Raw genomic sequence first — 24,816 nt, 5'->3', positions numbered from 1 at the left:
GATGTTGTGCTGTGTGGTCATCACATGGCTCACTTATGCCTGGTTTTCTTGTTCACACGCGCTGTTTGAGTGACAAAAGTGTGTTTGCACAATGTCATTGCACAGGTTGGCGTGCAACATGTAGATTTAGTCATCCTCAGTGTTGCTTTGCTTGCATATGTTTGTTCTGTTTCTGCCACTGAACTGACCCTACCTCTCATGCAGCATCTCCCGTGGTCATGGAGGGACAGGGGACGGACACCAGTGGTGAGGAAACAAGCACAGCAGCTGCACAGGAGCCCAGTGACACAGATGTGACCAGCGCCTCGGAGGGGGACCGGAGTCTGCTGGAGGAATCACAACCCGAGATGCAAAGTTCTACCTCATCTGATGCCAGCGGTGACGCATCCATGTTGGAGGGCACAGAGAACGGGGACTCTGCATCATCTTCCACCACACAGCGAACAGTGCCCACCCTCCCAGTCACTTCCTCTGGTGCTCTCCGTGTTCGCACCAGTAAGAGGGGAAGAGTGTCCTTCAACCCAGGCACCGCTGCCCCTACCCCTGTCCCCCCTGCTGCCATCATCGCTGAGTCTGTGGACCTTTTGTGCCAGCTGTGTGTAGGCCAGACAGCTCTCCTCGATGCATTCATAGATCACGACAAAAAATTGGCACAGGTGGTTGCTTTCATGGAGGGCATACATTCAGACGTGGGTGGGCTGCACCGGACTGTCCAGTCGATGTCCTCCACAGTGACGGCAGCCCTTCAACTGACACAATCTCGTAGTCCAGCTCCAGTCCCTTTGTCCACCCCCATGCCAGTGGCCACGTCTGACGATAGTGACCACGCTCCACAGACCTCAAGGTCACGATACAGCACACGTAGCACACAACAGCAGCAGCAGTCCAAGTGGTCCAGGCCGCAGACACCATCCCCACAGAAAACCAAAGCCACCCAGAGCACAAAGAGAAAACCCCGTCAGGCGACAACAAGGCCAAAAAACGCGAAGAAGCAGACCTCAGGGTCACATGCCTCAGAGGCATCCCAAGCCAAGGACTCTCCTGTCCCAAAAGCGTCTTGCAAAGACAAGCAGACAGTTTCCGTGCCCACTGAGAAGGTGGTGCCTGCCAAGGCTACACATAAGAAGGGCTCCAAGGCAGATTCACCCACTACCTCGACTTCCATTCCAAGCCCAGTGAAGCAGGGAAAGGAGGGCACTGTAGGGGGAACACCTAGTAAACAGGGGATGGAGGGGCAGAGGCAAGGCCAGCCGAAGGATCCAGCATGTCCCCAAAGGGAGGGCCAGCGTCTGTACCTGATGCAGCCTTGGTGTTGCGTGTGCCTGTTGTGTCCACACCACTTCCCATTGATCCAAAGTCAGGCAAGCCATTTAGAATCCCCAAGAAGTGGAAACACACCCCTCCACAATCTCCCACCCACACTGTGTCTCACATCAGCATGACTCCTCCTCCACGTGCCACTACACCACCTGGTCCAAGCAGCCCTCCGGCTTCCCAAGCCTCTGATAGCTCTACCTCAGCTGAGCCTCTCACTCCCAGTCAAGTGCTTTAACTGTGCCCGACACACAGCCAGCTCCCAGTCCTACTGAAGACAAGTCTGAATGTTGGTCAACCTCACACACCTGTGTCTCCCACAGCGGGGCCTGTGCTGCCCATCATGACATCCCTGACTGTGTTGCTGACCATGGCAGGGTACAGTCGCACACATTCCCTGTGCAGCTTCTCATGGACTCACTCTGCACTTTGTATTGGCCACTGACCTTGTTGCTCCTTGCTGTGTTAAACTATTCCCGCTGCAGCTTCTCATGGATTCACTCTGCACTTTGTCCTTCCCACTGGCCTTGTCGTTCACTGCTGTGTTGGACTATTCCCTGTGCAGCTTCTCATGTACCTCAGCTGCACTGTGTGCTGCACACTGGCCCTGTTGTTCACTGATGTTCGAGTCTTGCCTGTGCAGCTTCTCATGTACCTCAGCTGCACTGTGTGCTGCCCACTGGCCCTGTTATTCACTGATGTTCCAGTCTTGCCTGAGCAGCTTCTCATGTACCTCACCTGCACTGTGTGCTGCCCACTGGCCCTATTGTTCACTGATGTTCGAGCCTTGCCTGTGCAGCTTCTCATGGACATACTCTGCACCTTGGACTGGCCACTGGCCTTGCTGTTTGCCCCCTGCATGTGCAGCTTCTCATGGACTCAGTCTGCACCTTGGACTGGCCACTGGCCTTGTCGTTCACTGCTGTTTGCCCCTTGCCTGTGTAGCTTCTCATGTACTCAGTCTGCACCTTGGACTGGCCACTGACCTTGTCGTTCACTGCTGTTTGCTCCTTGCCTGTGCAGATTCTCAAGGACTCACCCTGCACCTTGGACTGGCCACTGGCCTTGCTGTTTGCCCCCTGCCTGTGCAGCTTCTCATGGACTCAGTCTGCACCTTGGACTGGCCACTGGCCTTGTCGTTCACTGCTGTTTGACCCCTGCCTGTGCAGCTTCTCATGGACAAGCTCTGCATTTTGTGCCTTTTTCTTCTCTAATGGGGCTTATCTGTGCAATTTGTGAATAAAGAGAGTTGCTCCTGTTGTCTGTTTTGTCAGTGTCCTTACTGAATAAAGTCTTTCCTGCGTGTATTGGTTTACTGTGCTACATGCTTTGTATGCCACTTCAACATTGCCAATGGCTTGTCTCACTTTTTCTAGTTTTTACAGGTGTGATAGGGACTTCATTTCCTCCTGACTCTGATGCTTGTGGGTGCAATGATGGTGGTTTATGATGAAATACCGTTATCATTATCATTCTTTCTTCATGGTAGCTATATTGTACACATGTCAGGTTTGGGGGCACTGCCAGCACAGTGTGTGATTCTTTCTACTGGATTGCAGGCAGGCTGGCCAGGATCAGCATGTATGTGTGTTCTTACTTTCTGTGTGCCCAGCAGTGTAGGTGTATGGTCATGTTGTGATGGTCAGTCATCCTAGTCACATGGGTTGCTTTCAATGTGTGCACTTGGGTGGTCAAGAAGTGAGCAGTGTGAAGGGGGTGTGTTTGTCGTGAGTGTTGATGTGTGTGTGCCCATGCAATGTCAACTACACACATGTGTCACCCAGGAGTAGAGTGCCTGTTTGTGTGATTGTTCAGGCCTGTGCTTGTGATTGTGTGCACATGTGTGAGTTGTATATTGTGCACTGTGCAGTGTGTTGGTGTGTCCTTGCAGTTCTGGCTGACTCCTACTTGTTGCTTTAGCCAATTGTGAGTATGCAGAGTGTGTGACTGGCAAGTCAGGCGTTTGTTTTGTTGAACAGCCGTGTGTCTTGATACTGTTTGTACTCACTGTGCACACCTGCTCAACCACACTGACATTGTGGGTGTGATGTGCTCATGCATTGCTGTCACATGTTGCTGTGTTGCCTCCAGTGTGGCATGTGGTGTGCAGTGTCATACCATCCCCTATCTGTGCTTCAGATGCCTTGACATTGTGAGTCAGCACTCCCTCTATTTATTTATGGTGCACTCCTGCCATGTCCACTACTAAAGTACACACCACTTCACTTTGGTGTCAGCTGTCCCCTTGTGTTGCCTGTGTGTGTGCCTCCCATCACTTAATTTGTGACACTGTGCTTTGTGGTGCAGATCTTTGTCAGGAGCACTGTGCCACTCATGGCATTTCCCCAATTGGTTATCTGTGTTGTTGAAGTACTGTTCAGCAGTCATGGTTGCCCATGTGCAGTTCAACTGTCTGTGCTGGCCAGTCCTCTGGTCAAGTTGTTTCCACTTTGGTGTCCCAGACTTGTGCATCTGTGGGTGTTGTGTTAGGTGTATGTGTGTATGCTGGGGTACTGCTTGACGTCCTGAATGTGATGCTGTCAGTGTGCTGTTTTGCTTGTTGTTGTGGATGTTCATGGTGTGTCACTCATGGCTATGTGGGACTGTTATGTTTTGTGTGCACACACTGCTTGTTGTGCATGTAGTGCTGTGGGTGTATGTTACCTTGTCCTGGCCTGGTGTGCATCCCTTGGTGTCCTGCTGTGTTTCCTATGTGATATATTGTCATGTGCATCTGTTGTATGTTTAATGTGGCTGTGTTGTTCACAGTGATGGTGCACTTCTTGTGTGTGTTGTGGTATGTTGTCTGTGCATTGTTCCTGACGGATGTGGTTGTGCTCTCCTGTAGTGTCTGTGCTCCCATTGCCTTCCCACAGTTTGGCTGCACAGGAAATGTGTGGTCATGTTGTGGTTCTGTGTGTGTTTCTGTTATGTGTTTGGCTGTTGTTTTTGTGCAGACATTGGTTCTGGCATCCCTGTGTGTGTGTGTGATGTTTGTGGATACCCCCAGGGAGTGTGATTGTTTGTCTGTGTGTTGACTGGACATTATTGACACTCTTCTGTGTGTCTGGCACTTGGGTTGTGTGCTGCAGGTGTGACAGGGGTATGTGTGGAGAATCCTACTTATGTTTGACAGTCATGGAGTGTTTCAATGTGCCCTGTGTGTTGTGCTGCTGGCATACTCCTGTGAAGTTGTTGTGTACATATGTGTGGCTGTTCACAGTTTGACTTCAGGGCCTTCTTTTCCTCCCTGTGCCTATACATGGGTTGCCTTGCTGTCTCCCTGAGTTGTTGCACTGAGGTGACTGTGGTTTGAGTTCACTCACTGTGCCAGCCATGTGTGCTTTGATGGGGTGGGAGTGTTCTCTGTTCCTTGTCTTGCATGTGATGTACACATGCTTGTTGGTTGTCTCCTTGGCCTCCTATTTGTGTGCACCTCACTTTGACTTTCCTATATGTTGTGCTCCATTGCTGGTGGCATATGGTGTGCGTATGTGGCTGTGTGTCAGTGTGGGGTATGTCTGTGTGACTTGGCAGGCTGTGTGTCCAGTAGGATGTTTGTTGATTGTATGTGTGTGTGTGTTCATTTTGTGCTTGTGCTCAGCTTTCTTGCCATGAATGTGGTGTTGTTGTGATGTGTGGGTTGCCCTGGGCCTGTGCTTCTGTGCTGTGTGTTCCTCTGCAGCCACTCCTGCTGTGGCTGTCTCCCTAGTTGTTTGTTGTGTGGTGCAGGGTGTGGATTCACCTAGCATGTTGTCAGGCATGGGGGTGCACAGGGGGGTGCACATGGCATGTCCATTCGGGGGGGGGGCAGTGTGTGGAGTGTGGAGCTGTGGCCCTGTGTACTTTGTGCCCTGCCCATGCCTGGCGCTGGCCCTGCCTTCTGCATTGTGCGCATGTTTTCCCTTGTCTTCACCACTGCGGTGACATGACCGGGACATTACTTGGAGATCGCGGCGATGTGTGAGCTGGCTGCGGAGGGGTGACTTGGTGGCAGGTAGGAACTGTGTGGGTACACTTGTGGATATGTTCCTGTCCCCACCAGGATGTCTGGTGTGGCCAGGGACCCTGTATCAGCCCATGAGTTGTGTGTTGTGGGCGGGATTGTGTAGTTGCGTACCTGCGGTGGTGTCCGGAACAGTCCATGAGTTGCTGGTGATGTATCAGGTACAGCACCAGAAAGACGTGAAGAGCTGGATCCATTGCGGACCGGGAATCGGGTTTCGCACTCCGCTGTCGAGCTCCCGCCGTCTCTAGTTGGTTTCTACGCTGCAGTGCGACTGGCTTTTTGTGGCATCCTGATTTGTACAGCAGACGGGACGTCATTACGCACAGTGGTGAGTCTCCATGGGCTCCCACCGCCGTGGTGGCGGGCACACTTTGATGGCGGTGCGCGTCGCACCGCGGCGGACCGTAAATGGGCTGTGTTTGGCCATACTAATATGGCAGGCGTGAGACCCACTGCTGGCGTGCGGAAAAAGGCATTTTCCGCCACCGCAGGCACCACGGTGGTGCCACTGCCCGCCATCCTAATAGACCCCATAGTGTCCAAAACATGCTGTCTCTGCTGACATAGGAGGAGGGCAGGCACTTTATAAATAATCTTGTTGTGCTTATATGTGTAGTAACAGCCCCTTGCATCATTTATTAACACACAGCTCCTCGACGGATATCACTCAATCTTCGGTCTTTAATGAAAGCTTCTTTATTTGTACAGAGTTTTCTACCAGATATTATACAGGAGCCCTCTGCTAACCTCTGCCAATGAACATAAAAATTCCCTTGCATATTTTAATAACAGCATGTAAGCCCTTTTAAAGCCCATGTACTGTCACTTAATGCCGTTTTTTTCTGGCTTTAATGCAAAGGGAGTGTTTTTCTTTAGCGCACATTTCAGTTGTGAGACCACAAAGCTTGTGAAAATGCAAATGTCACTGCTCTGTGAAAGCCAGCCTTTTATTATTCTGAAGTAGAGTTTATTGCTAAGTGTTCACACTACTTGCAAGCTTTTTTATGGGTGCTCCAGGAAGGAGACAGCTTTGATAAGATAAGGATCAGCAGTCAAAGGCTATGTCTGTTTTTGTGAAACGTGCTGCTTTTCTGTTATTATAATATGATACACGGTGACATTTTTGTCAATCATCCATTTTTTTAAATTTTTTTAAAATCATTTAAATCTCAACACTACTCGCCTATCATAACAAATATTCATGATACCTTCAAAGGCTTTTTTTCTTTAATATGGGATAGTGTGCTGCTTTTGTAAAAATGTTCCTTTTTTAAATGTCTTTATTTTCTAAAGCATCTACCATATAATTCAAAATCCAAGGGAACCCAAGGACTGTAAACAGGGCATATCAGATGTAACCAATAGATCTGGGCTATTTGTTATAAGCAAACAACCATAACCCACAGGTTCCTACAGAAGGACTCCACCTTTACTGGAATAAAGAAACATTCTGCTCACTCAGGAGCAATAAACAGGACAGCTTTCTTTCTAAAAATTGTAGGAATGTTAACATTGCTTTTTTGAAGCTTTTGCGTGATGTTTTCACTGTTTTTAGAGGGAAGGCTTTTTTATATGTACTCAGTCCGCACTGCTGTAGATAAGACAACAAGCATTCAGCACCGCATAAATCAACACAATGCCACACAATTCCACAACACACAATTCAGAGCCACACAATTCCACACCACACAACATAATTACAATCCACATAATACCACTTAACACCACATAATTCAACTCCACCTTATTGCATGCACTCAATACCACATAAATACACTCCACATAAATGCACTCTATGCCACATAGCAATTCACATAAATACACTCCACAGCATGCCACATAATTCCATTCAACATATTTTCCCGCAACAACTCACTGTTCCATGCCACACTATTCAACTCCACACAAATCCATTCCACACCACATAACTGAACACCAAACCACATTATTCCACTCTACAACACGATTCCACTACACACCACTTATATTAAAGTTAGAACACAGAATTCAACATCATACCTCAAAATTCAACAGCACACTATATAATTAAACTCAACCACGTAACAGTCCACAACACAAAATGCCATTCCACACAATTCCAATACAGTTAAAAATATGAAATTACTATTCACATAATACAACTGCACACCATGCCACATAATTCCACTGCACAAATCCACGCCACGCAACAGTGCCACAACTAACAATTCCAATCCATCCCCCACATAATTCTACTACACACCACATACATCCACTCCAGTCCATACCACATAGGTAAGATATTTACATTTACAACATCAATGCCTCTAACTCTCGTTCCTTTTTTAAACACTTAATCACATAGATCTGGAGCTTAACTCCTACCTATTTGTTCTTTTTAGTCACCAAAAACGCAACGCTATTCACACAGTTCCACTCCACACAATTCAACTCCACACATTTCCAATCCACACCTCATAATTCACCACCAAACCACATTATTCCACTCCACAACACAATTCCACTACAACTCAACAAAACAATGACACGGCACACCACATATATACAATCCACACCACACAATTCCACAAAATTCAACAGCACACCACATAATTAAACATAATTAAACTCCACTACATACCACTCCACAACACAAAATACCATTCCTCATAATTACACTCCACTTGATTCCAGTAAACTACCACTTAAATACTATTCACATAATTCCACAGTTCACCATGCCACATAATCCCACTACACTAATCCAATCCACACCCTTAACTAATCCAATACAACCTACATAATTCCGCTACACACCACATACATACACTCCATAACATACAGGTAAAATACACTACCATTTACAATGCCAATAGCTCTAACTCAAACTACTGCAAGACTGATTACATTTTTAGTTAAAAAATATGCCAGCAGTAGCATAGGTAAGGGTGCAGTACCTTATATGGCTAATAGAGGTCCCTTAACAACTCCACAAAGACACCTAGTAACAGCCTGTGGTACTGTACCCTTTTCTTGCTTGTGGATTTTCTTTTATTACTTATGCTACTGCTGGGAATTTTTTTAACAAAATAAAATCTAACAAACATTATCATTTGCACCACCAATAGCTGAAACTTTCAGTAATGTGAGACCTATTGCATTCCCCCCCAACAGGGACTAGGTGGCAGGGTATCACTGCACTGCCCTTTATATCTCTTTTTTTTAACTATATAAAAGTCCCCCGAGTCATCTAATGGCTGCGGCAACATTTTTTCTCATGTTGTAGCTAGCCAATCAGAGTGCACAAGGGGAAAAAAGGCTCCTATGCCAATCAGAATGCTTTATTTTTTTAAGTTGATTTCAAGGGACTCTCGTGAGATCCAGCTTCCTGCCAAATTTGGTGTAATTCCATTCAACAGTCTTTGTGGTAGCGCTGCCTAAAAGGTCTATGGAAATGCATTAGAATTATGTGTTTTCGAAACTCCCTTTTTTCCGCCCAAAATTGATGGATCATGGCGAAACTTTTAATGAAGAAACTAATCAAAACAGAGGATCTTTTTTTTAAAGTTTTTTGACGTTTGATCAAACGACACTAAAGTTATAAGCAAACCAAAAAATGCTTTTCCTGTGGAAACGTGGGCTTAACTATAACTACCTCGCAACACCACATATTACAATATATGTTTTGGCCCTGAGGAATAGGGCTCCCGGGCCCACTATTGGCTCTCAGAAGATTGGCCCTGTGCACCTTTCCCTTAAAGCTCCCAGGGATGGGGCCTACAGTGGCTCTGGGAGGGAGGCTGAGCGCCCCCTTTCCTTAAAATATATGTTTTGGCACTGGGGATAGGGTGTCTGAGGCCCCTTGTCACTCAGGGAGGGGGAACATGCTCCCCTCCCCTTTACAAATATCCTTTGGCCGAGGGGAATGGGGTACCCAGGTCCACTTTTGGCTCAGGGATGGGAGCCATGTGCCTCCCTCCCCTTAATTTGAAAAACAAAAGGCCCCAGGGGTGGTGTTGCCAGGACCCTTAGTGGCTTGGGAGGCACACACCCCTGAATAGGAAACAAAGACCCCAGGCGATGGGGTCCCCAGGGCCCAAATTGGCTAGGGGAAGGGGGCAGTGTTTTTATTAAAAAAAAAAAAAAAGGTCCTAGGGGGTAGGGTCCCAGGGGCCCGACGTGGCTTTGCGGAGGGAGCTGCACCAATGTGTTGGACACAAGGCCTAGCGCAGCTAATTACACCATATATTACATCACACATGACATGCTATATAACATCATTGATAACATCACTGCAACACTTGACATGACATCATAGATGAAAAAACTGTGTATGACAGGATCACAAGTTATAGTTACATTAGGGCACGAATTATAGTTTACAGTGAAAACAATATATATATATATAAATATATATGTATATATATATATATATGTCCACTCACAGACACACACACACATATATGTATGCGCGGTAAAAACATGGGCAAAGGCATGCTTGATAAAGGCATCTGCGTGGTAAAAGACTGTGTAGAAAAGGCATGTGTGGTAAAGGCATGCTTTGTATTGTCACACAACCGGGCAAACACCTCCCTTCACACCTAACGTGCAAACAGTGGCTGCTTCAAAATCAACAGACCCTTGTGTTTAATGAGATGAATAAAACTGGGCGTTTACCCTAATGGTGACAGGGTGGAGTTCCTGGAAGTGCAATGGTGTAACAGATTTCCGTTGTGTACAATACACTCTTTCTGCATGATGGCTCTGGAGCACAGCGAGCACAAGCACAGATTTTGTCATCTTTTTTACTTTTGTGGCTGAAACTATATATGTAAACATATTGTTGATTGGCATTTCTCTTTTTCTTTACTGTTCCGACAGGAGACCTTACATTATCTCATTGTTGTTAGGAAGCTTTCCCCTGAAGAAGGGTTCTACGAAACCCCAAATGCACTGGCACCCTTGCTACGAACTGCTAATGTAGTTTATCTGTCTTTCACAATGTATTGCACTTGAAAAAGTTTGGATGTTACACATGATTTGTGCAAAAATTGTTTTGGAATTGAACAATGTGAAGATAAAACATTAGTTTTGATTCAATACTGTTTTGAACTATATTTCTTCTTAGTTTTTAAATCTTTTTAGATACTTCAACATAAGTGATTCAATATTTTATTAGAAACCTTAGGGACTAGAGCTGTGCGCTGCGAGTCTAGGAAGGCAGATTTCTGTTTCCCTTCGTTTTGTAACAAAGGTAGCGCCAGACTCCTCAAACATGTGTTATTTTGTATTAAGAATACCTCGTGCTTTCAGTGAGCCAAAACATTGCGTTTTTTGGTGTCGTGCAAAAAATGTGCCTCTTATCTGAGTGACAAAATTCATCGAAAGTGCTGTGCTACACCTTGTAGAGTAGAGTAAGGTGTAGTTACCTGCATATCTACAAGCATGACTGACTCGTGACCACGGTATCCTGCCGTGTAAATATTCTACAATGGTCTTGTGAGGATTTTCGCATAGTTTTATGATTTGTAGGTGGTCTTTTGAGGTAACCCAAAAACTGCTTCCAACCATTTTCCTCCAGAAATATTGCGGACAAGGCTTTTTGTTCTTTACCATTGCTCAAGATCCCGAACAAAAGGCTCTTAAGCAGGAGATTATGGGATTTTAAACAGAAATGGGAAGGTCTGAATGCCTTTAACTAACACATGCATTTAAAATGTAGCAAAGTGCTGTGAAAATATTCCATGTATTTACCCCCTGAACGGAATTTAAAGTCAGCCGCAAAATGCAAGGAGAGGGAGAGAGAACGACGGAACTCTGAGAATACTGAATATAGTAGAGTCCAGAGGAGGGGACAGAGAACCGCCTCGTGCAATAGGTTTCCAGATTGTTTGTTTAAGAGACAACTTAAACTTAGCATTGCCGCCGACAGAAGAAGGAGCCTGACGGCCAGTACTCCTCCGGCCTGAGAGGTAAGATGTCCGCTCATCGCACATGTTCGGGCGATGGAAGGTCCGGCAGCCCTTTCTTTAGAGCTGTTGGCGGTGGTGGTCCTGCTGGGGGGACTGATTGGTCCTGAATACCCTGCTCTCCTCGAAAATAGGGGAGCAGCATGCACTGTACTTGCTGAGAGCATAAATTGCACATCACACTCCTGTTAGTGAAGGTCGCCAGCAGGCTGATCACCACTCTGAGGTGCCAGGGTGTCAGGCATCCTGCTCTGCTCCTGCCCGAGAGCTCGAGGGTGGGTCTGAGGGGTAAGGGCTCGCTACCATGTTCTGCACCTGCCTGAAAGATCAAAGGTGGTTCTGAAATGTGAGGGTGCCAGGCATCCTGCTTTGCACCGACCTGAGAGAGGTTCTGAGTTGTGACTGTTATACAGCCTGCTATTGTCTGAGAGCTCACAGATGTGTCCGAGAGGTGCTCTGCACCTGCTTGAGAGCTTAATATGTGGGTTTGAGAGGTGAGGGCTTCCAGCAACCTATTCTATATAATTCTGAAAAGTACGGATGTCTGGCATAATGCCATTTTTGGGTCTACGCCTGCGAGAGCGCATGCGCTGCATGCACTCTCGTTTGCAAACGATATTGTATACACAAAATGACTTGCTGCCTGCCCATTGCTTAACTTTCTTTGGCTTCATTGTCACTCTTGATTGCTACCTTCCAATTGGTCAGCATGTGCTGGCTTCACTTCCTCGTCTTTAGGCTGGAACATGAACCAAGTACTGATAACTTCGGTTTGATTGCTATCCTTCCACTAATTGCTGTAACTGAGGTATTACTTTTTCTAGCATTGTTGAACCACTAGCCATTTGTATGAATGTTTTACTATGCCACACACACTTCAAAAAAGCCCTTTTCTCTTTTGAAATGGACGTTTTGTGGCAAAAAGATGTTATCTGCTTTTATTGTGTCAACAGGTTTTATCTGCTTTCAAATGTATTTTTACTAAGATATAGGCGCAATTGCTTTTTTTATGCGACAGGATTTTTTGCAAAATGTTATATATGTATATTTTTTAGGATTTGCTCAGAATCACAGGGATGTTGTGCTGAGACCTAAGAGGCATTGGCAAAGCCAATAGGTTTCACTTTTGGGGCTATTGGCTCTGCCAGTGTCTTTTGTTCCTGCTACACAGCATGGGCATTTCCATCTTTAGTAATGATTTGCAGCCATGCTGTGTAATAGCATGGCTGCTGTGCCGCATGGCAAAAAAAAAATGGACTATGACTCAGCTAGTGTTAGTGCACTTTAAAGAGAAAAAAAGCGCATCAGCCTTGGCTGCGTAATTGGACTTTTTTTTTAAATTAGTTATAGCCACACTGCAAAGCATCCGTGTTGCTGTACAACAAGGCTACAAAACACTGCCAAATGCAATAGCTCTCATAGGAAAGACCTATTGGCTTTGCCAATTCTTGTTCTGAGAGCTGACGATGTGCCACTGCCTGCTCTCTGTTTGAATTGCATCCATGATTTGCAGCTTATCTGCTCCAATGGGACTGTTGCTGGTGGCCGGCAGCCTGGATTACAACTGTGAAGGAGCAGGGCTTTAAGTGGGATGAAAAAGGTGTGAGGACTGGGTTTCTCTAAATGGAACCTGCCCAAATAAGCATACCAGAATCCTTTCCAAGAAGTGTGGCCTTTGTAATTACGGGCACGGCTTACAACTTTTAAACTAAAATCCTGTGAATTACACAGCGTGTCACCTGACTAGTATGTGACTGCTTCTCTGTGAGCTTTTTATTATTGCATTCAGACAGATTACATAATAATGATTATCTGCCTAAAACAAGCCAGGCCTATTACAGTTGCCAATATTTGTTAGCAGAATCAGTAAAAGTAGTAATAATAATTATATTTTTGGGTGTAATTAGAATTAAAAAAAAAATTACTGAAAATATGAGACTATGAATTAAACATTTGAGGTCTGTGGAAGAGAAACATAGTGGTCTCGAGATTATCACAGTCACTCATGTTCTCCAGTGCACATGTCTTTCCTCTACAGCCTCTCTGTGACACACTTACACCCCTTTTCTTTACAAAGCTTTCTGAAATCCTCCACCTGCATATTTCACACCTCACCCTTTTCTTTGTCTACTTTCTTTTCACTCTTTTCTATAAGTGAGTCCTTGTCCTTCACTTCACCATCCCCCCAACCACACATAACTCATCTACACTCACCTGCAAGGTCTTCATTTTCTTTTACTTTCACCCAGTCAATAGTTCAACAGTTTTGTGCTTCCTTCACACACTTTTGAATATAATCGCATTATGTCAACATTGCGCTCTAAGGATGGGCCATGGACTGGATGATCAAATATACAGAGCTCCGTCCTGGCCATTATAAACACCCACCCACAAACACAACTCACAGGCGTCTCAGTTCACAGTATGCGTAATGCAAGATTAATATGCTCCAGGAAAGAAAACTACCTGAAAACAACATCCTTGATCAGTGATTTCCCATAGAAAGCATATCATAAAAACCCAATAGGGACCCATTTAAATTTCAGGGGCATATGTACAAGCCCCTAGTGCCAACGGAACGTCACTATTTTTTGACGATCCGGTGGCGGTATGCCCTGCATCCTCTCATATCTCTTTTACTATTCCAATCCCCCAAAACAAGCCTTACTAAACCCTTCCCCTCTGACTCTTCTCCCTCCACAACCCTTTTACTCATCCCAAGCCTCCTTCTACTGCTATGACCTCCAAAACCAAAAAACCCAGAAAAGTCTAAATCCTGCCCTCCTCTATCCCTCCACTATCCTTTTCAATCCAAATAACAGACTAACATGTTCACCTCTCAAATTAATTTCATATTTCACTATACTAATTCACCACTAATCCTTTATGGGTTCCAGAGTAGCGTGCTACTCACCAAAAAAGAGCTTCAACACCTCATCAGAGGTAGCAAGCGCTATATAAATGCAAACCTTATTTCCTCCTCTATCCCTCTGCTATTCTTCTCAATCCAAATAACTGACTGACATATCCACCACGCAAATTACTTTCATATTTCACTACACTAATTCACCATTAATCCTTTATGGGTTCCGGAGTAGCGAGCTACTCGCCGAAAAAAAAAGCAAAAAAATAATGCTTCAACATCTCATCAGGGGTAGCTAGCGCTGGATAAATGCAAACCTTTTTCCCTCCGCCATCCTTCTCAATCTAAATACCTGGCCAAAAAAGAGCTTCAACACCTCATCAGGGGTAGCAAGCGCTATATAAATGCAAACCTTTTACCCACTTCTATCCCTCTGCTTCCTGCACATAAACAATCATTCCTGCAATGCAGGCACCCTTGCACTATGGTGCAGGGGTGCATGCATTGACGCTATGCAGCTAATTTTAGCGCCAGCAGTAGGGAAGACAAAGGGGTGCGTTGTATTGTAGTAAACACGGTGCATCCCTGTGCTTTGAAAATATTGGAGCGCAGCACTGTCAAAGTTGGCACAGCTCTGCGCTCTGACATTTTGTTGTAAATGTGCCCCTCAGTTTTTAATTACTGCCAGGACTCAGGCCCAGAGGGACCTGCCCCACTTAAAGCCATGAGAGAGAGGTCATGGTGTCCAGCTAACCTGTTCTTTGAGGGGGAACGATGCCGATATCCAATCAGGCACCAGTTTGAAAGAGGGGGGTATGTATATCTGCCACTAGCAGCATGCGCTTCACCGCTGGGGAGTGGGAAGGACTGGCAGCAGTGCAGGTATGAAAGATTAAAGTGATTAAAGGTCTAGCCTGGGACTACCAAAGGAAGGGTGCGCAGCAATGGTCTTTAAAATGATGTGCCTGGCTCCATGTAAATACATTTGACCATCTTCGATATATTTTCCAACAATAATTCTATGTAATGCTAAAAACTTCAAAAGAGCTGGAAATCTTTATGAGGCTCGAGGGCACACCCTCTAACAGATATAAAACAAAACTGATGTGGAGCTGTGCTTTTGTATGCAGGGTAGAACATAGCTAGCAAGACACACATTTCAAATGAGGTCACGGAGTAGTGACTTTAAAAATGTTAAAAACAATATTACATGTTACTTTAATCTCGCAATAAATTCCATATGAGACTTTGAAGAAAATATAGCAAGCAAAGGGGTCAAAATGGGCAAGGGTGTCTCTTTTTTTGTCTGTCACATTAGCGTACCAGTGTGGCAAGTGTATCCATGTAATTTACAACTACTCCAGCCAGATGGCCACTCTGTTTTTCTTTCACTAAAATCACAGCACTGTTTCCAGCCTGAGGCTTGTTGGTGTTCTGCAGGCGCATACCAAATGCTCCTTTTGGCCAGGGCTTTCCCACTCCCATAAAGCTCATGTGCCCAGTGAGCCCACCCTAAAGGTTGAAAACCCCTGGGGCAAAGTTCACTTGGCACGCAAGAATCAACTGTGGGCCTGTGATAGAAGAGCAGCCCACTGTTCCCTAGTGTGAGGACATTGGGTCTGGCAGCCCGCGCTGCACTGTTATGAGAGGAAACTCTTAAGCACCTGTGTGGCTGTGCGCCTCTCCAAGGGTTGCCGAGGGCAGGCCACGCCCCCGCACCTTTATCAAAGGGGAGGGGGTCTAGCAGCCTGGATGTCCAATACCGTCTTCTGAATTGGTTACAATAGGCAGAGATGTACCTATGATCCTAAGAACGCCTTGGTGCAAGAGGCTCCAATATCGAAGCGAACCCCCACACTAATGGAGCTCCACCCCCTGTTCGCCCCAGGCCCTAGTAAATGTGTGAGGCCCCTGGCCAAAGTAACATTTTAGGTGCCTTCTTCAAATTTTGCAAGGTACTGCACCATCATTCATGTTAGCGTTTCTGGGAGGCCAGACTGTTAGGCATCATGCACTGTACCTGTGTGAAAGGTGCATGGAGAAGCCTGCTCTGTCACTGTCGAGAAGGTGTGTGATTCTGACAGCTAGTTTGTTACTTTCTAAAGTGAGACTGTTAACACTCTGCACTGGTTTGAGAGGTAGCATAGCTGTTAGTAGACAGTTTACTTTTCTTTTTAATCAAATTATAGATATGTGGTGTCTCCCTTAGAAAATTAAACCAGAGGAGTATATAGATGCCCTTTTAAATATAATGCCAACAATGATCAAACTTTATTACAATTCTGAAAAGCTGGTTCTATATTTTTCAGATGCCAGCCTATGATGCTCTTCTGTCCGTCTGCCGCAGCATTTCTAGGCGCAAGAAGGTGTCCACAGTTAACCCTGAAGGATCAAACTTATGTCGCTGTTTGTCCACGCTGGATTTGGTGGCTTTGGGGGTCGGCAGCACCCTGGGAGCTGGAGTGTACATCCTGGCAGGAGAGGTTGCGAAGGCAGACTCTGGGCCCAGCATCATCATCTCCTTCATGATTGCGGCACTGGCATCCATCCTGGCGGGGCTTTGCTATTCAGAATTTGGAGCCAGGGTCCCCCTGACGGGCTCTGCATACCTGTATAGCTATGTGACTGTTGGGGAGCTGTGGGCGTTCATCACAGGATGGAATCTAATATTGTCCTACGTCATCGGCAAGTGACTGTCTTTGTTCACAGTAGTAGGGCTTCTGCTTGGAGAAAACAATCAACAAATGAGAGGACCCCCAGACATCTCTAGTATTTGCTGCTAAAGCCATGGGGAAGAAACATCTTCCTCTACCAGACTATCCTCAAACCAGAGAGCCCTTCTCTAACACATGTCCATTAAACCGGGGATACCAACCAACTGTTACTACATGCTCTTCAAACCATAGGATAGGCAAACATCTCTAACGCTTCCTATTAAACCTTAGGATTGGCAACCATCTCTAACACACACCCATCAATCCAATAGATCTCAATACATTGCTACCACAAGCCCATCAAGCCAAGGGATATCTGACCATCTTTACTACATGACTATCAAACCAAAGGATTACCAACTACATCTACCAGACAGATAAGCAACATCCTTGAGGTTCCATATAACCTTCATCTGATAACCATTTACGAGTGGGATTCCCAGCCATCATAAATCATAAGCCACCCCAGCTAAATGTCCCACAAATCATAGATTTTTAAACCTCTTCCACATCAGCAGGACTGCCAACTACCCACTTCCTCCACAATATTACTCGAAGACCCCAAATCTTTCTACCCATGCAAACAAATCACTGGAATCCCAACTACCTTTAACACATGCTGTAGTAATCACGCCGGGCAAAGGTAGGTTTAAGTTGATTTATTGTAAAGGCTACACGGTAGACAGGACTTCACAGAAAGCTTCCCATCCAGCTCCAACCGCCCACAGTTTTTAAACAATACATTCCTAACAGTAATGCTACAAGGCAACAATACAACTTCAGGGAGATAATGGACAGAGAGAGCTAAGAGCTCTCTGCTTCCAGCACTAAGCATGAACACAACATATGAACACAACATATGAATACTACATATCCTCCTTCCTCATAAACAAAAAAAAACAAAAAAAATGCAGTGCACAACACCAACGCAAGTTTATACACAAAACCTACTGGGATGAATCTGGTTCTGGAGCTTCTTCTATCGGAAACCCCTCACAAGTCACCCTCAAATTCGGTTTCACCTGCACTCTCTTGATTAACCTTCCTCTTTACCTTTACAATTCTGCCAACATTCCACCATTTTCCACCTTCAACCTGGACAGCATTTCTACCAACCTTTACCACAGTAGTCAGAGCACCAAAATTGTCCAAGCCCTTTTTCACATGGACAAGTGACTTAACCCACACCAAATCACCCACAACCACAGGAACAGTCTTGACTCCTTTCTTTTGATCACACCAACACTACTGTTTAGTCTGTGTTTTCAACACATTCTCTTTCACAGTATCCATAAAACTCTCTACATCAGACTCTGACTTGATCCACTTGTTTATCCATCCTGGTTTAAAATGTCTGTTGGCACTCCTCCACCTCAATACTTCAAATGGATAAATCTTGGTGGTGGAGTGAGGAGTGGTTCTGTAGAACCACAACATGTTGTTCAAAGACTTGCCCACATCATGGTTGCTCAACTTTACCCACCTGACACACTCACCCGCCACTCTATTCATACGCTCAACAAGACCATTGCTTTGTGGGTGATAAAGGGAACTCTTCACATGCTTGATATTGCAAGAAAAGATTTAAACTCATCACTCACAAATTGCGTACCATTATCCGAAACCAGCACCTCAGGAAAACCCTCTCTCATGCAAACCTCCTTGAGAAACGACACTAGGCTGGATGCACTAGGGTCCTTCACCATCTTGACTTCCGGCTACTTGGATAATTATCAACCAGAACAAAAATATAGCGGGAACCTCCAGGTAAGGACTCAAAAGGACCCATAATTTCTAACCCAACCTTGACCCACGGCCTTGAAGGACAATCAATGGGAAGTAGGGGCGGTGTGGCCACTTCCAAATTTTTGTCTGCTGAACCCAACACAACATAATTCCCCACTGCATCCATGCTAGGCCACCAAAAGGTCTCGCGGATGTGACGTTTGGTGAGGGTTGCTCCCAGATGGCCTTCATGGGCTTTGCTGCTGATGTCCCTCCTAATACCATGAGGAGGAATAAGTTTATCTTAGCGCAACAAAAGTCAATTTTCTAAGGATATTTCCGCTTCAACCTTCCAATGAGGTTGTAGAAGCGGAGATAAGACTTTCTCCCTGGCCAACCACTTCTGACTAGATCACACATCTGCTGTAAAACCACATCCTCCCTTAGTGCACTCATCCAATTCTCCTCCAAACAAAGATTAGGTTCTGATAATTCCAGGGCAGCCACGAAATAATCCCAGAGTCTTCTTCACAGAGTTCATGAAATTCCTGTCCATCACCTTCATCACTGCTCAAAGGGAACCGGGACAAAAAATCAGTCCTTCCATTCTTACCACCAGAGATATGAATTACATCAAATTGATATTGCATTAAGTGAGAATCCATTCTCAATATCCTTGGTGTACAACACTTGTTATCAGCTGTGCCCAGAATACTGACCAATGGTTTGTGATCTGTCCGCAGCGGAAAACGTCTACCCCATACATAGGGGCGAAACTTCTCCACTGCCCACAGACAAGCCAGCAGCTCCCTTTCAATGACAGAATACTGTAACTCTGCATTCTTCAGCACTCTTGAAGCAAACGCTACAGTGCTCTCTTCATTTTGAAAATTTTGTGTCAAAACCACACCCAGTCCTACTTGGCTAGCATTGACTGTTATACAGCATGGAAAATCAAGGTCATAAGACTTAAGAGCTTTACTCTCGCTCAAACACAGCTTGACTTGCTGGAAGGCCAAAGCACACTCATTGGACCACTGAAATGTGACTCCTTTCCTAAGTAGATTGCTAATAGGCCGTACAATGGTAGCAAAATCTGGAATAAAGCGTGAGTAATACTCAAAGAGACCCAACAGTGACTTCGCACCAGTCTTGTCAACAGGAGTAGTGACACCAACAATGACGACTAAAAGACCTTTCCTAGGTCTAATGCATTCTTTAAAAATGAGATGACTCAGATATTCCACCTCTTCACGTAACAACTTACATTTTTCAGGCTTAAACACAACACCATGCTTCTCAAAAATATCCATTACTCTGCACAAAATACTGTCATGTGAATAAGAATAAGAACATCGTCTTGGAAGACTAACACACCTTCCACAGAGCCTAGCAAATTCTGAATTACTCTCTGAAATACAGAGGCAGCGGATGCCAAACCAAACAGGAGTTTTTTGTACTGAAAAGTTCCTAAAGGGGAGACAAAGGCTTGTAAATCAGGATGTAATTCAATCTGGTGATAAGCGCTAGCAAAATCCAGCTTAGAGAAATACTTAGAACCTCTGACGCACGCAAACAAGCCATAAATCTTGGGAAGGGGATGTGACTCCACCCAGATTTCTTTATAAAGAGAGCTCAAATCAATGCACACACGTAATTTTCCACACCTCTTGTGTGCTACCACCAAGGGAGACAACCACAAAGATGACTCTATGGGTTTAATGATCCCCTGATCACACAAAGATCATAGTTCTTTGTCCAGGTCTGCCCTCACACTAAATGTGACACCCCTCAGTTTGTGTTTCGCAGGTGAAGCGCTATCTTTCACAATAATTTTATGTTTGAAACCACATATTTTTCCTAGACCTTCACAAAAAACTGAGGAAATCTGTTCTTCCACTTGTAACCCACCTCATCACAACCAACCACTAAAACTTGCTCCTTCGCACCTGATCTAAGAACCATACCCAACAACCCCTGAAACCATCCTAAAATATTCAATCCTTTGTTTTGAAACTGGTGATCTCAACTTGACTCTTGCTTTTGACATAAGCAGGCATTCCATTACGAAAATCTTTTGGTTTCAACTTTCCACTCCCAACCACGACATCTACAGCCTCACAAACTTTATCATCTAATTCTTTTACCAAAATTTGGGAAATTTCAATACTTTTGGCTACTCTGATAGTTTTGCCAAGTGATAGGTTTCCCATAGAATGTTTGCCGGATTTGTTTGTCTTTACATTGGCAAACAAACTGATCCCTGATCAATTGATTGGTGAACATCTCAAATCGACAAACTGATGCCAGCCTACGTAACACCGATATATAAGCATCAACATCTTCACCCTCGCCCTGTTTTCTTTTAAAAAATGAATGCCTACGGACCATGAGACTAGTTTGTTGGTCAAACCTAGTCTTAAGCTTGGTAATAGTGTCTTGGTATTCATCTCTGATGTCACCGTCTTGATGTGTTACTTCAGGTAGATGTTTGAACATAGACCTCTCCTCAAAACCCAAAGAGTGTAGCAATAGACACTTCTTTCATTTAGCACTGTATCTTGAAGCACTAATAGCACTGAGATAGGTTTCAAATGCGTCGAACCATACCTCCAATCTAAGAGGTTCGCCGGGATTGTCTAAAAATGAGGGAGGCGGTGCAACAGCTTGCATGGTACACATGATGCTAAGTAAAGAAATAGACTATACTTGTAGAAGGCAGATCCTATAAAATGATAGTAGCCTTGCAGTACGTATAGAAGAGTTATAAGGGGCTAAAGATGACCATCACAACAATAGATACTTTTAGAAAATGTTGTACAGTGGTTGGAAATGAGTGTGCGAATCACTGATTCATGCCGAACAAAAATATGTGTCAGGAAAATAATTTCAGAGATATATGGTTTCATTAGACTGACGTGAAAAGAAATGTGCTAATCAGTGATCTGCGGGGAGCAGAAAACAAGTGTACATAAAACAGTGAAAGAAATCACTGTGATCCGCTAGCTTGCCAACAAAGTGTGCCAATCACGTGATGATTTTACTCTCTCAGAATGAACACAATTAATGGTGTGCGAATCACCGTGATCCGTCTACTCGGAGTGAGTAACATCAAAACTTGATGGGGATACACAGGAGCTGCGCGATGACATAAACGAGTGTGGAACAATGGTGTGCGAATCACCGTGATCCAACTTCTAAAAGGTTAGTGGGGAGAACACAGCAGCTGTGTGCCTTCACAAGACAAACCATTGCCAGGGTACTCCGCTGGAAAAAATTGTGTGGAGGCATTAGGCACATGGACCAGGCAAGACGTGGAGGGCCCCCAAATGACGGGAGACGTTGTGTGTCATAGGACACACAGGCCAGTCACGGAGAACGGGACAGACATTGCGTGAAGGAGCACACGTCACCGCCAATCACACAGGATTGCCACAAGGTCTCCTGCTGCGAGGTATCGCTCATGATACTTGCATGCAGGTCCACACTGCACCCCAAAATCCATAAAATGGCACCCATAGAAAGGTTAAAAACCGCTGACCTGGGTCCTCTTGGAGAGCGGGTACAGAGATGGGGAGAGCGAAGGAAGTCACCGATGAAGGAACCAGTGCTGTCGATCTGGACATGGAGTTGAGTTTAGCAGCTGAAAGGGCGAGTCCAACGCATTGCGTAATTTTGACGAGTGTGGGAAGGAGCTGTGGGGTGAGCTGGAAATCAGGTGGAGCTTGAACCAGGGAATTAAAATAAATTTGACGGCTTGAACATTGCTGCACGCGTCGGGTTCGAGGTGTAGCCGTGTAGCCAACTCGTCGCTATATTTTGTAGTAATCACGTCGGACGCAGGTAGGTTTAAGTTGATTTATATTAAAGGCTACACGGTAGACAGGACTTCACAGCCAGCTTTCCATCCAGCTCCAACAGCCCACAGTCTTTAAACAATACATTCCTAACAGTAATGCTACCTGGTAACACTAGGACTTCAGGAAGAGAATGGGCAGAGAGAGCTAAGAACTCTCTACTTCCAGCACTAAGCATGAACACAACATATGAACACAACATATGAACACTACACATGCCCAATAAACTAATGAGATCTGACAACTTAAAATAATTGTCAAAGTATAGAGTGCTGGCAGGTCCTTGGATGCAACGGAGCTTCATGCAGTGAACTGCCAGAGATGCACTTCTGCCTCCTTCCCCAATGATCCTTCGGCCCCTCCAAAGAAAATAAAAGCTTTTTGTCCTTTAACGGGCATCAGCTGAGTACAGCCTCCAAAGAGGAGCTGGGGACCGACTCAGTGCAGGGGTTCCCAAGTCGTCTTCCCTCCCACTGTATCATATCGGCTTCTCATCAGGTGACCTTGTGAAGGGAGCAGATATTGCAAGACACACTGTGTAAGTTGGCAGGTCTGCAATCTCTTCCACATTCCTAAAAACCATAGTGCTTGTAACACCTTGAGGACATCAACCACATTTCTCACCTGCCCCACAAAGCACTAGATTCCTAACCACCTCCCCAAAAGTGTCCTGTAAGCCACAAGATCAATCAATCAATTAGCAGATTTGTAGAGTGCTACTTACCAACCTTGAGTGAATCTGGGTGCTGTCAGGGTCCAGTTGATTAGCCGAATAGTCAGGTCTCAAGGGACTTTCAAAACTCTGGAACAGATGAGGAGGTCTGTAGATGAAAGGGTAGCTTGTTTCATATCTTTGCTGCTAGGTAGGAGGAGGAGTGATCTCAACATCTGCTATGTCTGATGCAGGGGGAGGGTAAGAGAAAGGTATGCGGAGCGGAGGTATCTGGTGAGATGATGGAAGTTCAAGCAGTGGTTCAATTAGGAGGGTCCATGGTTGTGTAGGGCCTTGTATGCATGGGTCAGGAGCTTGAACTAGCATATTTTATGTACAGGGAGCCAGTGTTGTTCCCTAGCGAAGTGGGTGATGTGGCTTTGACTAGGAAGATCCAGGACGAGTCTGGCTGAGGCATTTTGTATGGTTTGTAGTCGGAGGAGGAGATGTAGTGTGATCCCTGCGTAGAGAGCGTTGCCGTAGTCCAGTTGGTTGGAGATGAGGACCTACATGATGGTGCTTCTTGAGCTTTGGGATAGCCATTTGAATATCTTATGTAGCATGCAGAGGATGAAAAAGGAGGAGGAGGAGACAGAGTGCACCTGAGTCATCATGGTTAGCTTGTTGTCCAGAATGATGTCTAGGTTCTTAGTGCAGTCAGTAGGGGTAGGAGTAGATCTGAGTTCTGAGGGCCACCAGGATGCATCCCATGGGGAGTTTTTGTTTCTGAAAATCAGTGCCTCTGTCTTGACCATGTTAAGCTTTAGGCAGTTTTCCTTCATCCAGTTGGCAACGTCTGGCCGGCAGTTGTGGAACTTGTGGTGATTTGTGGTGTCTTCAGAGAGGGAGAGGATGAGTTGTGTGTTGTTGGCGTAGGATATGATGTTGAGTTTTTGAGTTTTGGTGATGCTGGCCAAAGGTGTCAAATGAGTGTTGAAGAGGGTGGGGCTGAGTGAGTATCTTTGGGGTATCCACAGATGATTTACTTGGGTTCGGAGTTGAAGGGGAAAGGCAGACATTTTGCATTCTTTCGGTGAGGAAGAAAATGATCCATCTGAGATATGCTCCTTGGATGCCTATGTTGTGCAGGCTTGTGATGAGTGTGTGGTGGGAGAGTATATCAAAGGCTGATGAAAGGTTTAGGAAAATCTGAGTCGCAGTCTCTCCTTGGTCGAGTAGGGTTTGGATGTCAACGGTAGCCGCAATGAGGGTTGTCTCGGTGCTGTGGTTGCTGAGGAATCCAGACTGGGAGGAGTTAAGTTGGAGGTTCCATTCCAGATGTAATGAGAGTTGTTGGCTGATGGCTTTTTCTAATACTTTGGCTGGGAACAGGAGCAGGGAGATCGGTCAGTAGTTGTTGAGTTTGCTGGGGTCTGCTGATGGATTCTTTAGTAGGGCATTGACTTCTGAGTCTTTCCAGTCCTCAGGGAAGGCAGCTGTGGCAATTGAGGTGATGAAGAAGGTGGTGAGTACGTGGCTGATTTTGGCCTCACCTAGGTTGAAGATGTTGTGAGGGTATGGGTCGGTTGGGGCCCCTGAGTGTCTTGTGGGGAAAGCTGGCTCCATTCAGTTAGCCGTATGTCTGTGGTGTTAGCGGGGTCATTGTGTTGCTTGGAGAAGTCAGTAGCCTTGGGCTGGGGTTGAAGTTTCTTTAGATGTTGTGGATCTTGTCAC

At 45.4% G+C, this 24,816-nt stretch overlaps 1 protein-coding gene across 1 annotated transcript in view; it reads left to right on the top strand.

Annotated features, from left to right (window-relative positions):
* LOC146810629 (cationic amino acid transporter 2-like) overlaps positions 1–24,816 on the top strand; it is a 160,855-nt gene that overhangs the window by 38,404 nt on the left and 97,635 nt on the right. The window contains exon 2 of the mRNA XM_085617682.1: positions 16,444–16,819. Coding sequence (XP_085473808.1) covers positions 16,444–16,819 — 376 coding nt within the window. The remainder of the gene's footprint in view (positions 1–16,443; positions 16,820–24,816) is intronic.

Source organism: Triturus cristatus, chromosome 7 (genome assembly GCF_964204655.1).
Source record: "Triturus cristatus chromosome 7, aTriCri1.1, whole genome shotgun sequence".
NCBI classification, from domain to species: Eukaryota; Metazoa; Chordata; class Amphibia; order Caudata; family Salamandridae; genus Triturus; species Triturus cristatus.
The sequence above is the reverse complement of the archived record's forward strand: the minus strand, read 5'-3'. Positions and strand labels throughout refer to the sequence as shown.